The sequence below is a fragment of the Salmo salar genome, chromosome ssa04 (genome assembly GCF_905237065.1).
Source record: "Salmo salar chromosome ssa04, Ssal_v3.1, whole genome shotgun sequence".
In the NCBI taxonomy this organism is placed as follows: Eukaryota; Metazoa; Chordata; class Actinopteri; order Salmoniformes; family Salmonidae; genus Salmo; species Salmo salar.
In genome coordinates, this window is record NC_059445.1 from 82342201 (window position 1) to 82360476 (window position 18276).

An 18276-nucleotide genomic window follows, 5' to 3' on the forward strand; every position below is an offset into this window, starting at 1 on the left:
CGCTTGGCATCAGACCAGAGAATCGTGTTTCTCATGGTCTGAGAGTCCTTTAGGTGCCCTTTGGCAAACTCTAAGAGGGCTGTCATGTGCCTTTTACTGAGGAGTGGCTTCTGTCTGGCCACTAACATAAAGGCCTGATTGGTAGAGTGCTGCAGAGATGGTTGTCCTTTTGGAAGGTTCTCCCATCTCCACAGAGGAACTCTAGAGCTCTGTCAGAATGACCATCGGGTTCTTGGTCACCTCCCTGACCAAGGCACTTACATTTACATTTACATTTAAGTCATTTAGCAGACGCTCTTATCTCCCCCGATTGCTCAGTTTGGCCGGGCGGACAGCTCTGTGAAGAGTCTTGGTGGGTCCAAACTTCTTCCAATTAAGAATGATGTGTTCTCGGGGACCTTCAATGCTGCAGAAATGTTTTGGTACCCTTCCCCAGATCTGTGCCTTGACACAATCCTGTCTCGGAGCTCTACGGACAATTCCTTCAACCTCATGGCTTGATTTTTGCTCTGACGTGCATTGTCAACTGTGGGACCTAATATAGACAGGTGTGTGTGCCTTTCCAAATCATGTCCAATCAATTGAATTTACCACAGGTGGACTCCAATCAACTTGTAGAAACATCTCAAAGATGATCAATGGAATCAGGGTGCACCTGAGCTTAATTTTGAGTCTCATAGCAAAGGGTCTGAATACTCCTGTTATTTAATTTTTTATACATTTGCAACATTTTCTACAAATCTGTTTTCGCTTTGACATTATGGGGTATTGTGTGTGGTGTCATGATGTTGTCCTGGGGGTAGGTTTATGACCCCCCCCCCCCCAAATACCTTTCTCCATTCCCTCTCTCTCTTGACTCTACAGGAGGATTCTTGAATAGCCTTTGTTAAACATAGAGAGTCTGGGAACATCAAAAGGTGGGGGGAAAGGAACCATATTTCGGTAATAGAACCAGTTGAAAATATGCGTTGGTACTTAATGTATATGATGTCAGTTCGGTCGTCATCTGAGACATTATGACTGATGACAGGACGACATAAACTGTATCTGGGAAAGTCTACACATGCTAGTTATCAGATTCACATGGAATTTAAATGTTTAAATATGAAACTATTTGTGAAAAGATTAAATGTAATTTTAGCTTCCAAATGAGAGAATTGGGTTTTCGTAAGGTTAGAGCTCTGCTCACTCAGTGGCCCCGCCCATGTGAAGAGACATTGGTTATAAACTATGCAACACGCCCTTCTCTCCCCTCCTATATATAGCCCTTTACGAAAATCTAACTTTGTGTTCCGATATGACGTTAGGACGGTAGTCCTGTGTAGAAAGTGTTCAGATAATAAGCTGTTCCGGGTACATTAGGGTGAGAGCCCTATGTTAGAAGGACAAAGACCACCTACAGAACTAAACCAACCTCAGCAAGAACCTAACGAAATTAGCATCGAATTTCAATGTGAAGGTGACGATCTCCATGCCGGATGGATGAATTTCGACTATACCAGCCTGAATATAGCATGAGCTAAAAGTATGGCAACTTGGTATGAACTTTGAACTCTTATTCACTCCAGAAGTGATACCTCCTAGCCGTTGAGTTGTCAGCGGCCGCTGTAAACGTGGGCTAGGAAAGGACGGACGACCTATCCCGTCTACCACACAACGACATTACTATAACGTATCCAGTTTACCACCAGAGACACTCTTCAAAGGACAAGGAAGATCTCTGTTGGGCAACACGGCCTTCGATCTACCACCAACCTATTGAGTAAATATTTACTGCATTTTCCTTTTCCAAATGGGCGGTAATTTAGAATGCATAAGATACTGTAATTACGATAGCATAGCTTCTGCCTTTGTTACTCAAGTCTTCCCGCTCTTTCACTCAAACCCAACCCCCTCTCTTTGTGTAACCAGCCGTCGTATCTGTTCCGTCCACCAGGGACATTTTCTTTATGACAATTTGTAATCAATGTATGATCCATTCGTTATATGTAATTCTGTGTGATTAGTTAGGTATTTAGTAAATAAATGATTAAACCAGATTTTGTATTGCTGATTCAACTTGTTAGCCAGGGTTCGTGAAGATAACCAAGAATGTACCACTTTCAGATGAGACTATTGACTGCTAATATTGACTGCTATTGATGTAAAAGATGACTAGGTCTTTAAGAGTTTATTCGGAAGATAACAGCTCTATAAACATTATTTTGTGGTGCCCCGACTTTCTAGTTAATTATCTACCTGATTAGCTTAATCAGGTAATATTAATTACAGAGAAATTATTTTATAGCATGTCATATCACTTAATCCGGCATAGCCAAAGACACGACAGTGGAAAAAGTGTGGAGGGGTCTGATTACTTTCCGAATGCACTGTAAACCCTGGATTGCTGATACAATCTATTGGCCATTGAGAGGCTTTGAAGCTACCGGTTGGCCATATTGGTATTCCCCAGTAGAAGCAGTCCTCCATAGGAATGAATGGAATTCTACAGTATTTTAATTAAATGTTTCAAGGACAAATGTAATTTATTTTAGTATTTTTTTGTTGTAGTAGGAAGAGTAACATTAGTAATCTCCATCAATTATATTTCAAGGAAAATGTTTTTAAATATTTTTGTCATTTAAAAAAAATGATTAGCTCACATAATATATTTTAAACCATGAATTAAGGTGTCTGTAATAGAACAAATGTGGAATAAATCAATTTCTATAGCTTCTCAAATATTTTTTATAATGGTGAGGAAGAGCCAAGATGGAGGCACGGTAACTTCAACACAATGGTGGGGGAGAGCCAAGATGGAGGCACGGTGGCTTCAACACAATGGTGGGGGAGAGCCAAGATGGCGGCACAGCGGCTTCAAAACTGCATCCCCTATCAGTCATCTAGTCTATTAATAAATCATTGGATGTGCCATGTACAGTGCTGTGGGGTGGGGGGGGGGGTGACCACGAAGCACAGAGACAGATGGAGACAGGAGGGTTTTACGCCACTGTTTAATCAGCCAGGGATGACGTATGCCTGCCTGCTTTCACCACCTTCGCATCCTACTGGTCACCTAGCAACCTGCGCACCAACCACATACCAACCACCTAACCAGCTAACTACAAGCAGGGGAGTTGGGGTTAGATGTGTGTGGCCTGGGGTGACCAGCTATCTAGGCCACTGCCTCCAGAACACGTGCTGCTGCTCGCATGGGTTCCGAGCCGACCCACCGCTCTTCTATCACACTCTATCATCCTCTCACTCTCTCACTGTCCTACCTAATAAACATGAACATCCAGAAGTGGTGTATGTTTGCTCATGAAGTGTCTTCTTCCTCCTAGATGTGGCAGCAAATCTCCGGATGGGGGCCACCCCTCACGCTGCGGGTCTCACACGCTCCCCCACCGTCAAGCACCGTGAGCTGCCCACCATCAGCCTGACCAAGTCCTCCAGCACCCCCAAGTCTGCCTCTGACACCACCCACCTCTCCCCCAAGTCAGCTGAGTCCCACCACAGCCCCCACCACAGCCCACGCAGGACCAGCCCCACGCCACACGAGGTGAGAGCTCCAGCCCTGTTTCATATCATTCAATCACTACTCACTAGGGAGAATCACTACTCACTAGGGAGAATCACTACTCACTGGGGAGAATCACTACTCACTGGGGAGAATCACTACTCACTAGGGAGAATCACTACTCACTGGGGAGAATCACTACTCACTGGGGAGAATCACTACTCACTGGGGAGAATCACTACTCACTGGGGAGAATCACTACTCACTGGGGAGAATCACTACTCACTGGGGAGAATCACTACTCAGTGGGGAGAATCACTACTCACTAGGGAGAATCACTACTCACTGGGGAGAATCACTACTCACTGGGGAGAATCACTACTCACTAGGGAGAATCACTACTCACTGGGGAGAATCACAATTTATTTCATATGGAGAGTTTCCCGTTTAACTTTAAACCATGACCTGGAATCATGTGTGGTAGTGGAGTAGTCTTACTAAGGGCATAACTGTGGCCATTTCAGACTGACACAGCATTTTCGTTTTGGTTTAACTCTGGTACAGTAGCAACAAAAAAATAGCATGGACTATAATTTGCAAAAAGTGTCGCAATTTTTATTTTTGTCATGAGAATAAGCTATTTTCAATCAATTTTCAATCAATTGGACTCAAATATTCCTCAAGTCCTCCAGATCAAACCACTCATGGATTGTCTCCACTGAATGGCATTATCATTCCTGTGGATTTGCATGTCAGACTTCATGGATTTAAAAAACGTCATTAGCCTTTCTTTCTCTCTCACACGGCACTGACTGTACTAGCACACCGGCTAGGGATTAAATACACAACGGTAAATACAGCACATGCAGTGTTAGAGATAACAGAATAAGACCTTGAGGTTGGGGGGGGTCTGTCTTCTATCAGTGTTAGAGATAACAGAATAAGACCTTGTTGAGGTTGGGGGGGGGTCTGTCTTCTATCAGTGTTATAGAGATAACAGAATAAGACCTTGATGTTGGGGGGGGGTCTGTCTTCTATCAGTGTTAGAGATAACAGAATAGGACCTTGTTGAGGTTGGGGGGAGGGTCTGTCTTCTATCAGTGTTAGAGATAACAGAATAAGACCTTGATGTTGGGAGGGGGGGGTCTGTCTTCTATCAGTGTTAGAGATAACAGAATAGGACCTTGTGTTACGCGGAGTGGAACAGGGAAACCCAAGAGCAGACTCAGATGAAGATACTGGGATGAAGTAACCAAGGTATTTATTGAAACACAGGGGGGAGATGGAGTGCAGGCCAGGGGAAGCTCGGGCCGGTTTCAGGAAACCAGGTGCGGAGGCTGAGGCTGGAGCGAGAGGGGTTGGGACAGGGTAAGCAGGGCCGGAGGGGAATCCAAGGGAGCAGTGGAGTGGGGAATCCAGGGCAGAGTAGCAGGATGAGGAGACGTGGGACTGGAGACAGGGACCAGAGTCAGAGCGGGCGGAGCTGTAGCGGAGAGGAACACAGGCACAACAGGATCTAAATAGTAACAAACGGCTAGAAACGTAAACTGACTGATCAAAGATTACGATCTGGCAGTGTGAAAGTGGCAGGACTGAGTATTTGTAGAGGTTTTGATTATGGAACAGGTTGCAGCTGGTGGGGATCTGCTCTGACTCCAGCACACCTGTCTCCGCCCACACAATCACACAGAGAGAGGGAGAGGGAGAGAGTACTGGGGAGTGGCGGCAGGTCAAGGAGACACAGGATGAGCAGTAGAGGGCGTGGCAGGAGCAGATGTAACACCTTATTGAGGTTGGGTGGCTGTCTTCTATCAGCGTTAGAGATAACAGAATAGGACCTTGTTGAGGTTAGAGGGGGTCTGTCTTCTCTAATTCAGTTTCCAGCTTTGTGCATGATCTTTTTTCTGTCTCTCTCACATGGCACTTCAGTGTTCAACATTGACCAAAGACAAATGCAGCACTTACAGTGGGAAATATAATATCCTTTTGGGTTGGAGTTTTGAAGCAGCAGAACCCTCCCTCATGCAGTGTCCAGCTTTGTGTTCTAGGCAGCTAGTTTGGGGTCTGAGTCTCTCTGTAGTGTCTGTCCTCCCTCTCATCCAGTCTCTCTGTAGTGTCTGTCCTCCCTCGCATCCAGTCTCTCTGTAGTGTCTGTCCTCCCTCTCATCCAGTCTCTCTGTAGTGTCTGTCCTCCCTCTCATCCAGTCTCTCTGTAGTGTCTGTCCTCCCTCTCATCCAGTCTCTCTGTAGTGTCTGTCCTCCCTCTCATCCAGTCTCTCTGTAGTAGGTATAAATCCTCCCTCTCATCCAGTCTCTCTGTAGTGGGTATAAATCCTCCCTCTCATCCAGTCTCTCTGTAGTGGGTATAAATCCTCCCTCTCATCCAGTCTCTCTGTAGTGGGTATAAATCCTCCCTCTCATCCAGTCTCTCTGTAGTGTCTGTCCTCCCTCTCATCCAGTCTCTCTGTAGTGGGTATAAATCCTCCCTCTCATCCAGTCTCTCTGTAGTGTCTGTCCTCCCTCTCATCCAGTCTCTCTGTAGTGTCTGTCCTCCCTCTCATCCAGTCTCTCTGTAGTGGGTATAAATCCTCCCTCTCATCCAGTCTCTCTGTAGTGGGTATAAATCCTCCCTCTCATCCAGTCTCTCTGTAGTGTCTGTCCTCCCTCTCATCCAGTCTCTCTGTAGTGGGTATTTATCCTCCCTGTCATCTAGTCTCTCTGTAGTGGGTATAAATCCTCCCTCTCATCCAGTCTCTCTGTAGTGTCTGTCCTCCCTCTCATCCAGTCTCTCTGTAGTGGGTATAAATCCTCCCTCTCATCCAGTCTCTCTGTAGTGGGTATAAATCCTCCCTCTCATCTAGTCTCTCTGTAGTGTCTGTCCTCCCTCTCATCCAGTCTCTCTGTAGTGGGTATAAATCCTCCCTCTCATCCAGTCTCTCTGTAGTGGGTATCTATCCTCCCTCTCATCTAGTCTCTCTGTAGTGGGTATAAATCCTTCCTCTCATCCAGTCTCTCTGTAGTGGGTATAAATCCTCCCTCTCATCTAGTCTCTCTGTAGTGGGTATAAATCCTCCCTCTCATCCAGTCTCTCTGTAGTGGGTATAAATCCTCCCTCTCATCCAGTCTCTCTGTAGTGGGTATAAATCCTCCCTCATCTAGTCTCTCTGTAGTGGGTATAAATCCTCCCTCTCATCTAGTCTCTCTGTAGTGGGTATAAATCCTTCCTCTCATCCAGTCTCTCTGTAGTGGGTATAAATCCTCCCTCTCATCTAGTCTCTCTGTAGTGGGTATAAATCCTCCCTCTCATCCAGTCTCTCTGTAGTGGGTATAAATCCTCCCTCATCTAGTCTCTCTGTAGTGGGTATAAATCCTCCCTCTCATCCAGTCTCTCTGTAGTGTCTGTCCTCCCTCTCATCCTATTCTCTCTGTAGTGGGTATAAATCCTCCCTCTCATCCAGTCTCTCTGTAGTGTCTGTCCTCCCTCTCATCCAGTCTCTCTGTAGTGGGTATAAATCCTCCCTCTCATCCAGTCTCTCTGTAGTGGGTATAAATCCTCCCTCTCATCCAGTCTCTCTGTAGTGTCTGTCCTCCCTCTCATCCAGTCTCTCTGTAGTGGGTATAAATCCTCCCTCTCATCCAGTCTCTCTGTAGTGGGTATAAATCCTCCCTCTCATCCAGTCTCTCTGTAGTGTCTGTCCTCCCTCTCATCCAGTCTCTCTGTAGTGTCTGTCCTCCCTCTCATCCAGTCTCTCTGTAGTGTCTGTCCTCCCTCTCATCCAGTCTCTCTGTAGTGTCTGTCCTCCCTCTCATCCAGTCTCTCTGTAGTGTCTGTCCTCCCTCTCATCCAGTCTCTCTGTAGTGGGTATAAATCCTCCCTCTCATCCAGTCTCTCTGTAGTGGGTATAAATCCTCCCTCTCATCCAGTCTCTCTGTAGTGTCTGTCCTCCCTCTCATCCAGTCTCTCTGTAGTGGGTATAAATCCTCCCTCTCATCCAGTCTCTCTGTAGTGTCTGTCCTCCCTCTCATCCAGTCTCTCTGTAGTGTCTGTCCTCCCTCTCATCCAGTCTCTCTGTAGTGGGTATAAATCCTCCCTCTCATCTAGTCTCTCTGTAGTGGGTATAAATCCTCCCTCTCATCCAGTCTCTCTGTAGTGGGTATAAATCCTCCCTCTCATCCAGTCTCTCTGTAGTGGGTATAAATCCTCCCTCTCATCCAGTCTCTCTGTAGTGGGTATAAATCCTCCCTCTCATCCAGTCTCTCTGTAGTGGGTATAAATCCTCCCTCTCATCCAGTCTCTCTGTAGTGGGTATAAATCCTCCCTCTCATCCAGTCTCTCTGTAGTGGGTATAAATCCTCCCTCTCATCCAGTCTCTCTGTAGTGGGTATAAATCCTCCCTCTCATCCAGTCTCTCTGTAGTGGGTATAAATCCTCCCTCTCATCTAGTCTCTCTGTAGTGGGTATAAATCCTCCCTCTCATCCAGTCTCTCTGTAGTGGGTATAAATCCTCCCTCTCATCCAGTCTCTCTGTAGTGGGTATAAATCCTCCCTCTCATCCAGTCTCTCTGTAGTGGGTATAAATCCTCCCTCTCATCCAGTCTCTCTGTAGTGGGTATAAATCCTCCCTCTCATCCAGTCTCTCTGTAGTGGGTATAAATCCTCCCTCTCATCCAGTCTCTCTGTAGTGGGTATAAATCCTCCCTCTCATCCAGTCTCTCTGTAGTGGGTATAAATCCTCCCTCTCATCCAGTCTCTCTGTAGTGGGTATAAATCCTCCCTCTCATCCAGTCTCTCTGTAGTGGGTATAAATCCTCCCTCTCATCCAGTCTCTCTGTAGTGGGTATAAATCCTCCCTCTCATCCAGTCTCTCTGTAGTGGGTATAAATCCTCCCTCTCATCCAGTCTCTCTGTAGTGGGTATAAATCCTCCCTCTCATCTAGTCTCTCTGTAGTGGGTATAAATCCTCCCTCTCATCCAGTCTCTCTGTAGTGGGTATAAATCCTCCCTCTCATCCAGTCTCTCTGTAGTGGGTATAAATCCTCCCTCTCATCCAGTCTCTCTGTAGTGGGTATAAATCCTCCCTCTCATCCAGTCTCTCTGTAGTGGGTATAAATCCTCCCTCTCATCCAGTCTCTCTGTAGTGGGTATAAATCCTCCCTCTCATCCAGTCTCTCTGTAGTGGGTATAAATCCTCCCTCTCATCCAGTCTCTCTGTAGTGGGTATTAATCCTCCCTCTCATCCAGTCTCTCTGTAGTGGGTATAAATCCTCCCTCTCATCCAGTCTCTCTGTAGTGGGTATAAATCCTCCCTCTCATCCAGTCTCTCTGTAGTGTCTGTCCTCCCTCTCATCCAGTCTCTCTGTAGTGTCTGTCCTCCCTCTCATCCAGTCTCTCTGTAGTGGGTATAAATCCTCCCTCTCATCCAGTCTCTCTGTAGTGGGTATAAATCCTCCCTCTCATCCAGTCTCTCTGTAGTGTCTGTCCTCCCTCTCATCCAGTCTCTCTGTAGTGTCTGTCCTCCCTCTCATCCAGTCTCTCTGTAGTGGGTATAAATCCTCCCTCTCATCCAGTCTCTCTGTAGTGGGTATAAATCCTCCCTCTCATCCAGTCTCTCTGTAGTGGGTATAAATCCTCCCTCTCATCCAGTCTCTCTGTAGTGGGTATAAATCCTCCCTCTCATCCAGTCTCTCTGTAGTGGGTATAAATCCTCCCTCTCATCCAGTCTCTCTGTAGTGGGTATAAATCCTCCCTCTCATCCAGTCTCTCTGTAGTGGGTATAAATCCTCCCTCTCATCTAGTCTCTCTGTAGTGGGTATAAATCCTCCCTCTCATCCAGTCTCTCTGTAGTGGGTATAAATCCTCCCTCTCATCCAGTCTCTCTGTAGTGGGTATAAATCCTCCCTCTCATCCAGTCTCTCTGTAGTGGGTATAAATCCTCCCTCTCATCCAGTCTCTCTGTAGTGGGTATAAATCCTCCCTCTCATCCAGTCTCTCTGTAGTGGGTATAAATCCTCCCTCTCATCCAGTCTCTCTGTAGTGGGTATAAATCCTCCCTCTCATCCAGTCTCTCTGTAGTGTCTGTCCTCCCTCTCATCCAGTCTCTCTGTAGTGGGTATAAATCCTCCCTCTCATCCAGTCTCTCTGTAGTGTCTGTCCTCCCTCTCATCCAGTCTCTCTGTAGTGTCTGTCCTCCCTCTCATCCAGTCTCTCTGTAGTGTCTGTCCTCCCTCTCATCCAGTCTCTCTGTAGTGGGTATAAATCCTCCCTCTCATCCAGTCTCTCTGTAGTGGGTATAAATCCTCCCTCTCATCCAGTCTCTCTGTAGTGGGTATAAATCCTCCCTCTCATCCAGTCTCTCTGTAGTGTCTGTCCTCCCTCTCATCCAGTCTCTCTGTAGTGTCTGTCCTCCCTCTCATCCAGTCTCTCTGTAGTGTCTGTCCTCCCTCTCATCCAGTCTCTCTGTAGTGGGTATAAATCCTCCCTCTCATCCAGTCTCTCTGTAGTGGGTATAAATCCTCCCTCTCATCCAGTCTCTCTGTAGTGTCTGTCCTCCCTCTCATCCAGTCTCTCTGTAGTGGGTATAAATCCTCCCTCTCATCCAGTCTCTCTGTAGTGTCTGTCCTCCCTCTCATCCAGTCTCTCTGTAGTGGGTATAAATCCTCCCTCTCATCCAGTCTCTCTGTAGTGGGTATAAATCCTCCCTCTCATCCAGTCTCTCTGTAGTGGGTATAAATCCTCCCTCTCATCCAGTCTCTCTGTAGTGGGTATAAATCCTCCCTCTCATCCAGTCTCTCTGTAGTGGGTATAAATCCTCCCTCTCATCCAGTCTCTCTGTAGTGGGTATAAATCCTCCCTCTCATCCAGTCTCTCTGTAGTGGGTATAAATCCTCCCTCTCATCCAGTCTCTCTGTAGTGGGTATAAATCCTCCCTCTCATCCAGTCTCTCTGTAGTGGGTATAAATCCTCCCTCTCATCCAGTCTCTCTGTAGTGGGTATAATCTCTATAATCTCTAAAACTCATATTTAGTGAGATAATCCCACTGCTGTAGATTCTGTTTTGGATTATGAAAGGTTGTAGTAGTTGTATGTGATTACCATGAAAAGGTTTTTCCCAGTCGGAGAGCTATAAATATGATGTCTGTTTTCTCATTGTTTACATGTAGTGTATCATTCATACCTTTAAAACTAGTCATACGACCAGACGACGAAGGAACGCACTCAACTTTTATATCAGTGTGCTTTTATATCAGTGTGTCTGTTGGAACCCTATCAGCCCTGGTCAAAATTTAGTGCACTACATAGGGAAGTAGTGCACTATAGCCTGTAGGGAATAGGGTGTTTGTGCGTTTGTGTCGGCCTGCAGTATTAGCCAGAGGGAAACATAGGCGGTCATCATTAAGCTGACGCTGGGAGCATTTTGAGAGAAGAGAAGGTACTGTTTAAGCAGCTTGTTAGTGGCCAATGTCCCAATCCACTGTGAATTGTGCCCAGCTGCCCACGTTATACATAAATCTCTTTGCAGAATCTCTGATGTAGAGGGAGTAAGTCGATGACAGAAAAACAATATAATCATGCTTGTTGCCTTCTGCTGTTCAGGAGGCATTGATCCAGCCAGGGGTTGGGAAGGTTTTGACCTGATGGCAGCTCAAAGTTCCAATACAAAGTATATACCACTTAGCAAGCGCTTTTATCCAAAGACACTTTACATTCCAGTGAGTGCATACATTTTTTTTCTCATGAATATGTAATATTGTACTGGCTTGGAATGAACACTGCTAGGAATTGAGAAAACCCTGCAGGAATTTATATTGCTAGCGCCAAGCTCTTACCCACCAACCAGCACAGAGTACAACAAGTTTCCAGTGCCTCATTGTTGACTGTCATGTCGTCAGGTTGACACGGCCAGTGAAGTGGAGGAGTTGGACATCGATGTGTCCCCAGCGCCTTACACAGCTCTCAGGGGAGCCGCCCAGCTACAGGTCTTCATTGCCAGATACAGGTAAGGACTGGCAGACACAGCGTCGGCCAAATCAGCAGTATGCCTTCACTTTCTCCTAGTTTTAGTGCTGTTAGTTAGTAGAAAGAATTAAAGAACTGTTGTTTTCTTATTTTTTTGTTTTCACAAAGAATCTCGGTATACAACAGTAAACAATGAGATGAGTTGTGTTTCTTATACATTAGCGTTTGATAATATGGCTTTGTTTTTCTCCAGCTATAACCCTTATGATGGTCCTAATGATAACCCAGAGGTGGAGCTGCCACTCACCGCCGGGGAGTACATCTATGTTTATGGCGGTATGGATGACGATGGCTTCTATGAAGGTGAGACTTCTCCAAAACCTTACGTTTTAACAATGAAAGTTTAAAAAAAAAATGTACACTGAAATGTTAACACTGAAATGTTGATTTTTTTTTATGTTGAAATGTTAACACTGAAAGTTACAATTTAACACTGACATGTTAAATCTGAAAGTTACAGTTTAACACTGACATGTTAACACTGAAAGTTTTTTCTTAACACTGTCAAAGTTTTTAGTGTCTGAAACAACACACCAAACGCAAGTCCTCTCTCTCTCGGTCCCTCTTCAGGAGAGCTGATGGACGGGCGGAGAGGGCTGGTCCCCTCCAACTTTGTGGAGCGCGTCTCAGACGACGACATGATAAGCGCCCACGTACCAGAAGGCACGGATATATCCCACAACTCCCTGCTAGACAGCAGCCTGCACAGCGCCAGTCACCAGCACCACCTCTGCCTGGGGGGCCCAGGTACCTCTGAGAGGACAGACCCTACGTCAGCAGCCTCCGTCCCGGTTTCTCTCTCCGTCCCCTCAGGGGAGCAGGTCCCCTCGGACCCCTCCCTCCCTGACCTCCTTTCCCCAGCCCCCCTCACCAACGGCCTGGATCTGGACCTAGAGGTGGGGTTGGGCACTGTGCCTTACCCGCGCAAGCTCACCCTCATCAAGCAGCTGGCCAAGAGCATCATCATCAGCTGGGACGGGCCGCTGGTGCCGGCGGGCTGGGGAAACGTGTGGAGCTACAATGTGTACGTGGACCAGGAGCTGAGGCTCAACGTGCCCTTCGGCTCCCAGACTAAAGCTGTCCTAGAGAGACTAGACGTCACCCTCAAGGCCTACCGGGTGTCTGTGCAGAGCCTGACGGAGCGCGGCAGCTCAGACCAGCTCCGTTGCTCGTTACTGGTGGGTAGGGACGTGTGTGTGGCGCCTACCCAGCTCAGAGTCGACCGGGTCACCGCCACCTCGGCCAGCCTGGCCTGGCTGCCTAGCAACAGTAACTATGTGCATGTCGTGTCCTTGAACGAGGAGGAGATGGAGCTGGTGAAGGCTGGCAGCTACTCACTGTGCCTCAGTAACCTCACGCCCAGCCTTCAGTACACAGTCAAGGTGGAGGCTCAGCCACACCAAACCCCCTGGGAGATTCCCCAGGAGAGACGGGAACACAAGACCGCCACCACCACCTTCACCACGTTGGCTGCAGGTACGTGTTGCGAGACAGGGGAGAGAGATACTGGAGATCAGAGGTACAGTGCTCAAGTCCAAGTAAGGAGGGCTGAGGAATTGCTGGTTTTATGTTTCTACATGAAAGCTAGTTTGATTCATGTCAGCGATTGGCCAGAGATTCCACTCAACTGGTGTCCTCGGTCTTTACACAGTCCCTGATTTTAGATAGGAGGAATGTAGTCAGGGGCTGTTTATGAGCTGAGATTTGCTTGTGGTTTGATGTTTAATCCCTCGTCTCCCAGGCCCCCCAGACGCTCCTCTGGACGTGCAGCTGGAGCAGGGGCCCTCCCCGGGAATCGCCCTCATCAGCTGGCTGCCTGTCACCATCGATGCTGCTGGGACCTCCAACGGGGTCCGCGTCACCGGATACACAATCTACGCTGACAAGAAAAAGGCGAGAACTGTAGTATTGTGTTTCTGCACTGGAAACAGAGCAGAGTGTTTTAGGTTTTGGATGTAAAGAGGATGAAATTATGCTGGGAGGGAAATGCTTCTGAAAATAGTTTTGAATCGAGTGTGTCTGTCAGGCCAGTGTTTTAGGAGAGGTTCTGGGCTCTAAAGGCCCATTGAGTGTGTCTGTCAGGCCAGTGTTTTAGGAGAGGTTCTGGGCTCTAAAGGCCCATTGAGTGTGTCTGTCAGGCCAGTGTTTTAGGAGAGGTTCTGGGCTCTAAAGGCCCGTTGAGTGTGTCTGTCAGGCCAGTGTTTTAGGAGAGGTTCTGGGCTCTAAAGGCCCATTGAGTGTGTCTGTCAGGCCAGTGTTTTAGGAGAGGTTCTGGGCTCTAAAGGCCCATTGAGTGTGTCTGTCAGACCAGTGTTTTAGGAGAGGTTCTGGGCTCTAAAGGCCCGTTGAGTGTGTCTGTCAGACCAGTGTTTTAGGAGAGGTCCTGGGCTCTAAAGGCCCATTGAGTGTGTCTGTCAGACCAGTGGTTATGTATTGCTCTCATTCTCAAGACAGTGGTGTGTGTTTGTGTTCCACAGTATTTGTGGTGATTCAGCTTCGACTGTAATGATGTCTTGTCCCATGCTGCTGACTTTTCTATTGTTTGTCAGAGTTGTGAGGATAGTGTGTGTCTGTGCTGCTGACACTACCCCCTCTCCTCTCCTGCCATACCCTAGGTGTTGGAGGTGTCGTCCCCCACGGCGGGCAGTGCCCTGATGGGCCCGTCTCAGATCCAGTCCCTGATGGCAGCCCACGAGCTCACTGTGCGCACCATGTCTGCCCATGGGGAGTCCATCGACTCTGTGCCAGTCAACGTGCCCGCCAAGTTGTCTGACATCATGACCGGCCAGGCTTCGGCCGCCTCCTGCTCCTCGTCTACCCCCGTTCGTCAGTCAACACCTGTCCACCAGTCGCCACCCTACCAGTCACCCCCTGTTCACCAGTCACCCCCCGTTCACCAGTCACCCCCCGTTCACCAGTCACCCCCCGTTCACCAGTCACCCCCTGTTCACCAGTCACCTCCCGTTCGCCAGTCACCTCCCTACCAGTCACCCCCAGTGCATCAGTTAACTCCTGTCCACCAGTCACCCCCTGTCCACCAGTCGCAACCCTACCAGTCACCCCCCGTTCACCAGTCACCCCCCGTTCGTCAGTCACCCCCGTTCGTCAGTCAACCCTTGTTCACCAGTCACCTCCCTACCAGTCACCCCCAGTGCATCAGTTAACTCCTGTCCACCAGTCACCCCCTGTCCACCAGTCGTCACCCTACCAGTCACCACCCTACCAGTCGCCCCCCTTCCTGTCTTCGTCACCACCCGTCCAGCCCCAATCCCCATCTTACGGGAACTCAGCTGCCAAAGTCTCCATGCTGCCCTACGCCACTGCCTCGTCGCCACTAGACGTCGCACACGCCATGGGCCCTAACGGGGGGCTGCCCTCTGCCAACTCTCCCCCAGTCCACACCCTCCACACAGAGGCCTGCTCCCCACACCCTGCCTCGTACGCAGAGGTCTGGGCTAACCCCTTAGCAAAATCTCCTGTCCCCCCTTGGGCCGCCTTGGCAGTGCATGAGGCTATGTCATCTCCAGTAGCACTAAACTATCAGGCCAAGCTACCATCAGCTTCTCACATCAACACAACGGTATGTACAACACTGCTTAAACACCTGCTCTAGAGCTCTTATTAACAACTCTCATCTAGAACTCTAAAACTCTCTAGAACTCTCATCTAGAACTCTAAAACTCACCTGCTCTAGAACTCTCATATGGAACTCACCTGCTCTAGAACTCTCATCTAGAACTCTAAAACTCACCTGCTCTAGAACTCTCATCTAGAACTCTAAAACTCACCTGCTCTAGAACTCTCATCTAGAATTCTAAAACTCACCTGCTCTAGGAGTGTCATCTAGAAGTCCCCTGCTCTAGAACTCTCATATGGAACTCACCTGCTCTAGAACACTCATCTAGAACTCTAGAACTAACCTCTAGAATGCTCATCTAGAACTCTAGGTCTCACCTGCTCTAGAATGCTCATCTAGAACTCTAAAACTCACCTGCTCCAGAACTCTTATTTAGAACTCTAGAACTCACCTAGTCTAGAACTCTCATCTAGAACTCTCATCTAGAACTCTCCTCTAGAACTCTAGAACTCACTTGCTCTAGAACATTTATCTAGAACTCACTTGCTCGAGAACAGTCATCTAGAACTCACCTGCTCTAGAATGTTCATCTAGAACTCTAGAACTCACCTACTCTAGAACACTCATCTAGAACCTCTAGAACTCACCTGTCGTTATCTAGTCTACATTACTGTAACTATGTTAACTAAGTGTATGTAATACTGTATATCCTTGTCCTCCAACCAGAACCCACATCTAGGCCCAGTAGCAGCCGCGGAGCAGAGCAGAGCAGACACAAACAGCCCCGGAGTTCCCCGTCCTGTCATGTCCATCACAGACTTTATCCCTGTGGAGGACGACTCCCGTGCCAACCTTTCAACCCCTGAGCCCTACCCCACCCCGCCCAAGGCCCTAGTGCCACACGCTAGGGACCTCATCAACCCCCTGGACACACAGCCTCTCCGGCCCCCCAGAGCCCCCTCTCCCCTGGAGTCAGAACCAGACTACTCCATGGAGAGGCCGACCACACGCTTGGTGTCCATGGAGGACTTCCTCAGGCAGGACCAGGACACAGGCTTCAACAGGCAGCCACAGGTTGGTTGGTTAGTTAGTTAGTTAGTTAGTTAGTTAGTTAGTCAGTCAGTCAGTCAGTCAGTCAGTCAGTCAGTCAGTCAGTCAGTCAGTCAGTTAGTTAGTTAGTTACAGTGCATTTGGAAAGTATTCAGACCACTTGACATTTTTTCCTCATAAATCTACACACAATACCCCATAATGACAAAGCAAAAAGAGTTCAATCTTGGTTTCATCAGACCAGAAAATCTTGTTTCTCATGGTCTGAGAGTCTTTAGGTGGCTTTTGGAAAACTCCAAGCTGGCTGTCATGTGCCTTTTTAGTGCCCCTTACGGTGGGGGGTCCCGGCTGGAAGCTTGCTCTGACATGCACTGTCAACTGTGGGACCTTATATAGACAGGTGTGTGCCTTTCCAAATCATGTCCAATCAATTGAATTTACCACAGGTGGACTCCAATCAAGGTGTAGAAACATCTCAAGGATGATCAATGGAAACAGGATGCACCTGCACTCAATTTCGAGTCTCATAGTAAACGGTCTGAATAAGGAATTTCTGTTTTTAATTTTAACAAATTTGCTGAAATTCTAAAAAAATGTTTTTGCTTTTTCATTATGGGGTATTGTGTGTAGATTTTATTAGATTTTATCAATTTTAGAATAAGGCTGTAACATAAATGTGGAAAAAGTCAAGGGGTCTGAATACTTTCCAAATGCACAGTAGTTAGTTAGTTAGTTAGTTAGTTAGTTAGTTAGTTAGTTAGTTAGTTAGTTAGTCAGTCAGTCAGTCAGTCAGTCAGTCAGTCAGTCAGTTAGTTAGTCAGTCAGTCAGTCAGTCAGTCAGTCAGTCAGTCAGTCAGTTAGTTAGTTAGTTAGTTAGTCAGTCAGTCAGTCAGTCAGTCAGTCAGTTAGTTAGTTAGTTCGTCAGTCAGTCAGTCAGTCAGTCAGTCAGTCAGTCACTTAGTTAGTTAGTTCGTCAGTCAGTCAGTCAGTCAGTCAATTTGTTTCATTAGTCCATTGTTGATATAGTCCCAAAATGTTTTGCATGTCAGCAATCAAGTTTTCAAAAGTATATAATATAACTAGTATATAACTTTCAAAATACAGAAATGCAGCCGGTATTATGGTTTTGCATCATATGATGCTGCGTTTCATCATATGTTGCAAAACCATAATGTTATATTTCTTTATTTTGAAAGTTATGTATCTTGAAAACTTGATTGCTGACATGCAAAACATTTTGGGACTATATCAACAATGGACTAATGAAACAAATAACAAATACCTTAAAATGTCATGGCCAGTTTCCTGGGCAGATACAATCTGCAAGCTACAGCAGACACCTCTGAAGTAGTCTTTATTGTCCCCATGTTCCCTTCACATTGGCTAGTACTCTCTGTGTTTTAATCCTCTGATGATTTGGATAAAGCAGGCTCAGAAAGAAACTCTTAGAGAGATCACTGGTCATGCCCTCACACACAGGTTAAAAGAGTGCCAACATCACCCAGCCTTACCTCTTGTTTAGATTAACCAGTTAGTGCTCTAGCTCTAGGAAAGGCTGTGTGTTCATTATCTCTTGTTTAGATGAACCAGTTAGTGCTCTAGCTCTAGGAAAGGCTGTGTGTTCATTATCTCTTGTTTAGATGAACCAGTTACTGCTCTAGCTCTAGGAAAGGCTGTGGGATCATTATCTCTTGTTTAGATGAACCAGTTAGTGCTCTAGCTCTAGGAAAGGCTGTGTGTTCATTATCTCTTGTTTAGATGAACCAGTTAGTGCTCTAGCTCTAGGAAAGGCTGTGTGTTCATTATCTCTTGTTTAGATGAACCAGTTAGTGCTCTAGCTCTAGGAAAGGCTGTGGGATCATTATCTCTTGTTTAGATGAACCAGTTACTGCTCTATCTCTAGGAAAGGCTGTGGGATCATTATCTCTTGTTTAGATGAACCAGTTACTCCTCTATCTCTAGGAAAGGCTGTGGGATCATTATCTCTTGTTTAGATGAACCAGTTACTGCTCTAGCTCTAGGAAAGGCTGTGGGTTCATTATCTCTTGTTTAGATGAACCAGTATACTCTATCTCTAGGAAAGGCTGTGGGTTCATTATCTCTTGTTTAGATGAACCAGTTAGTGCTCTAGCT

At 47.1% G+C, this 18276-nt stretch overlaps 1 protein-coding gene across 1 annotated transcript in view; it reads left to right on the top strand.

Moving 5' to 3' along the window:
• The window catches only part of tspoap1 (TSPO associated protein 1), a 228614-nt gene that overhangs the window by 175234 nt on the left and 35104 nt on the right, over positions 1-18276 (top strand). Inside the window, 8 exon segments of the mRNA XM_045717400.1 lie at positions 3324-3541; positions 11390-11496; positions 11710-11819; positions 12087-12992; positions 13258-13409; positions 14132-14679; positions 14682-15096; positions 15820-16167. Coding sequence (XP_045573356.1) covers positions 3324-3541; positions 11390-11496; positions 11710-11819; positions 12087-12992; positions 13258-13409; positions 14132-14679; positions 14682-15096; positions 15820-16167 — 2804 coding nt within the window.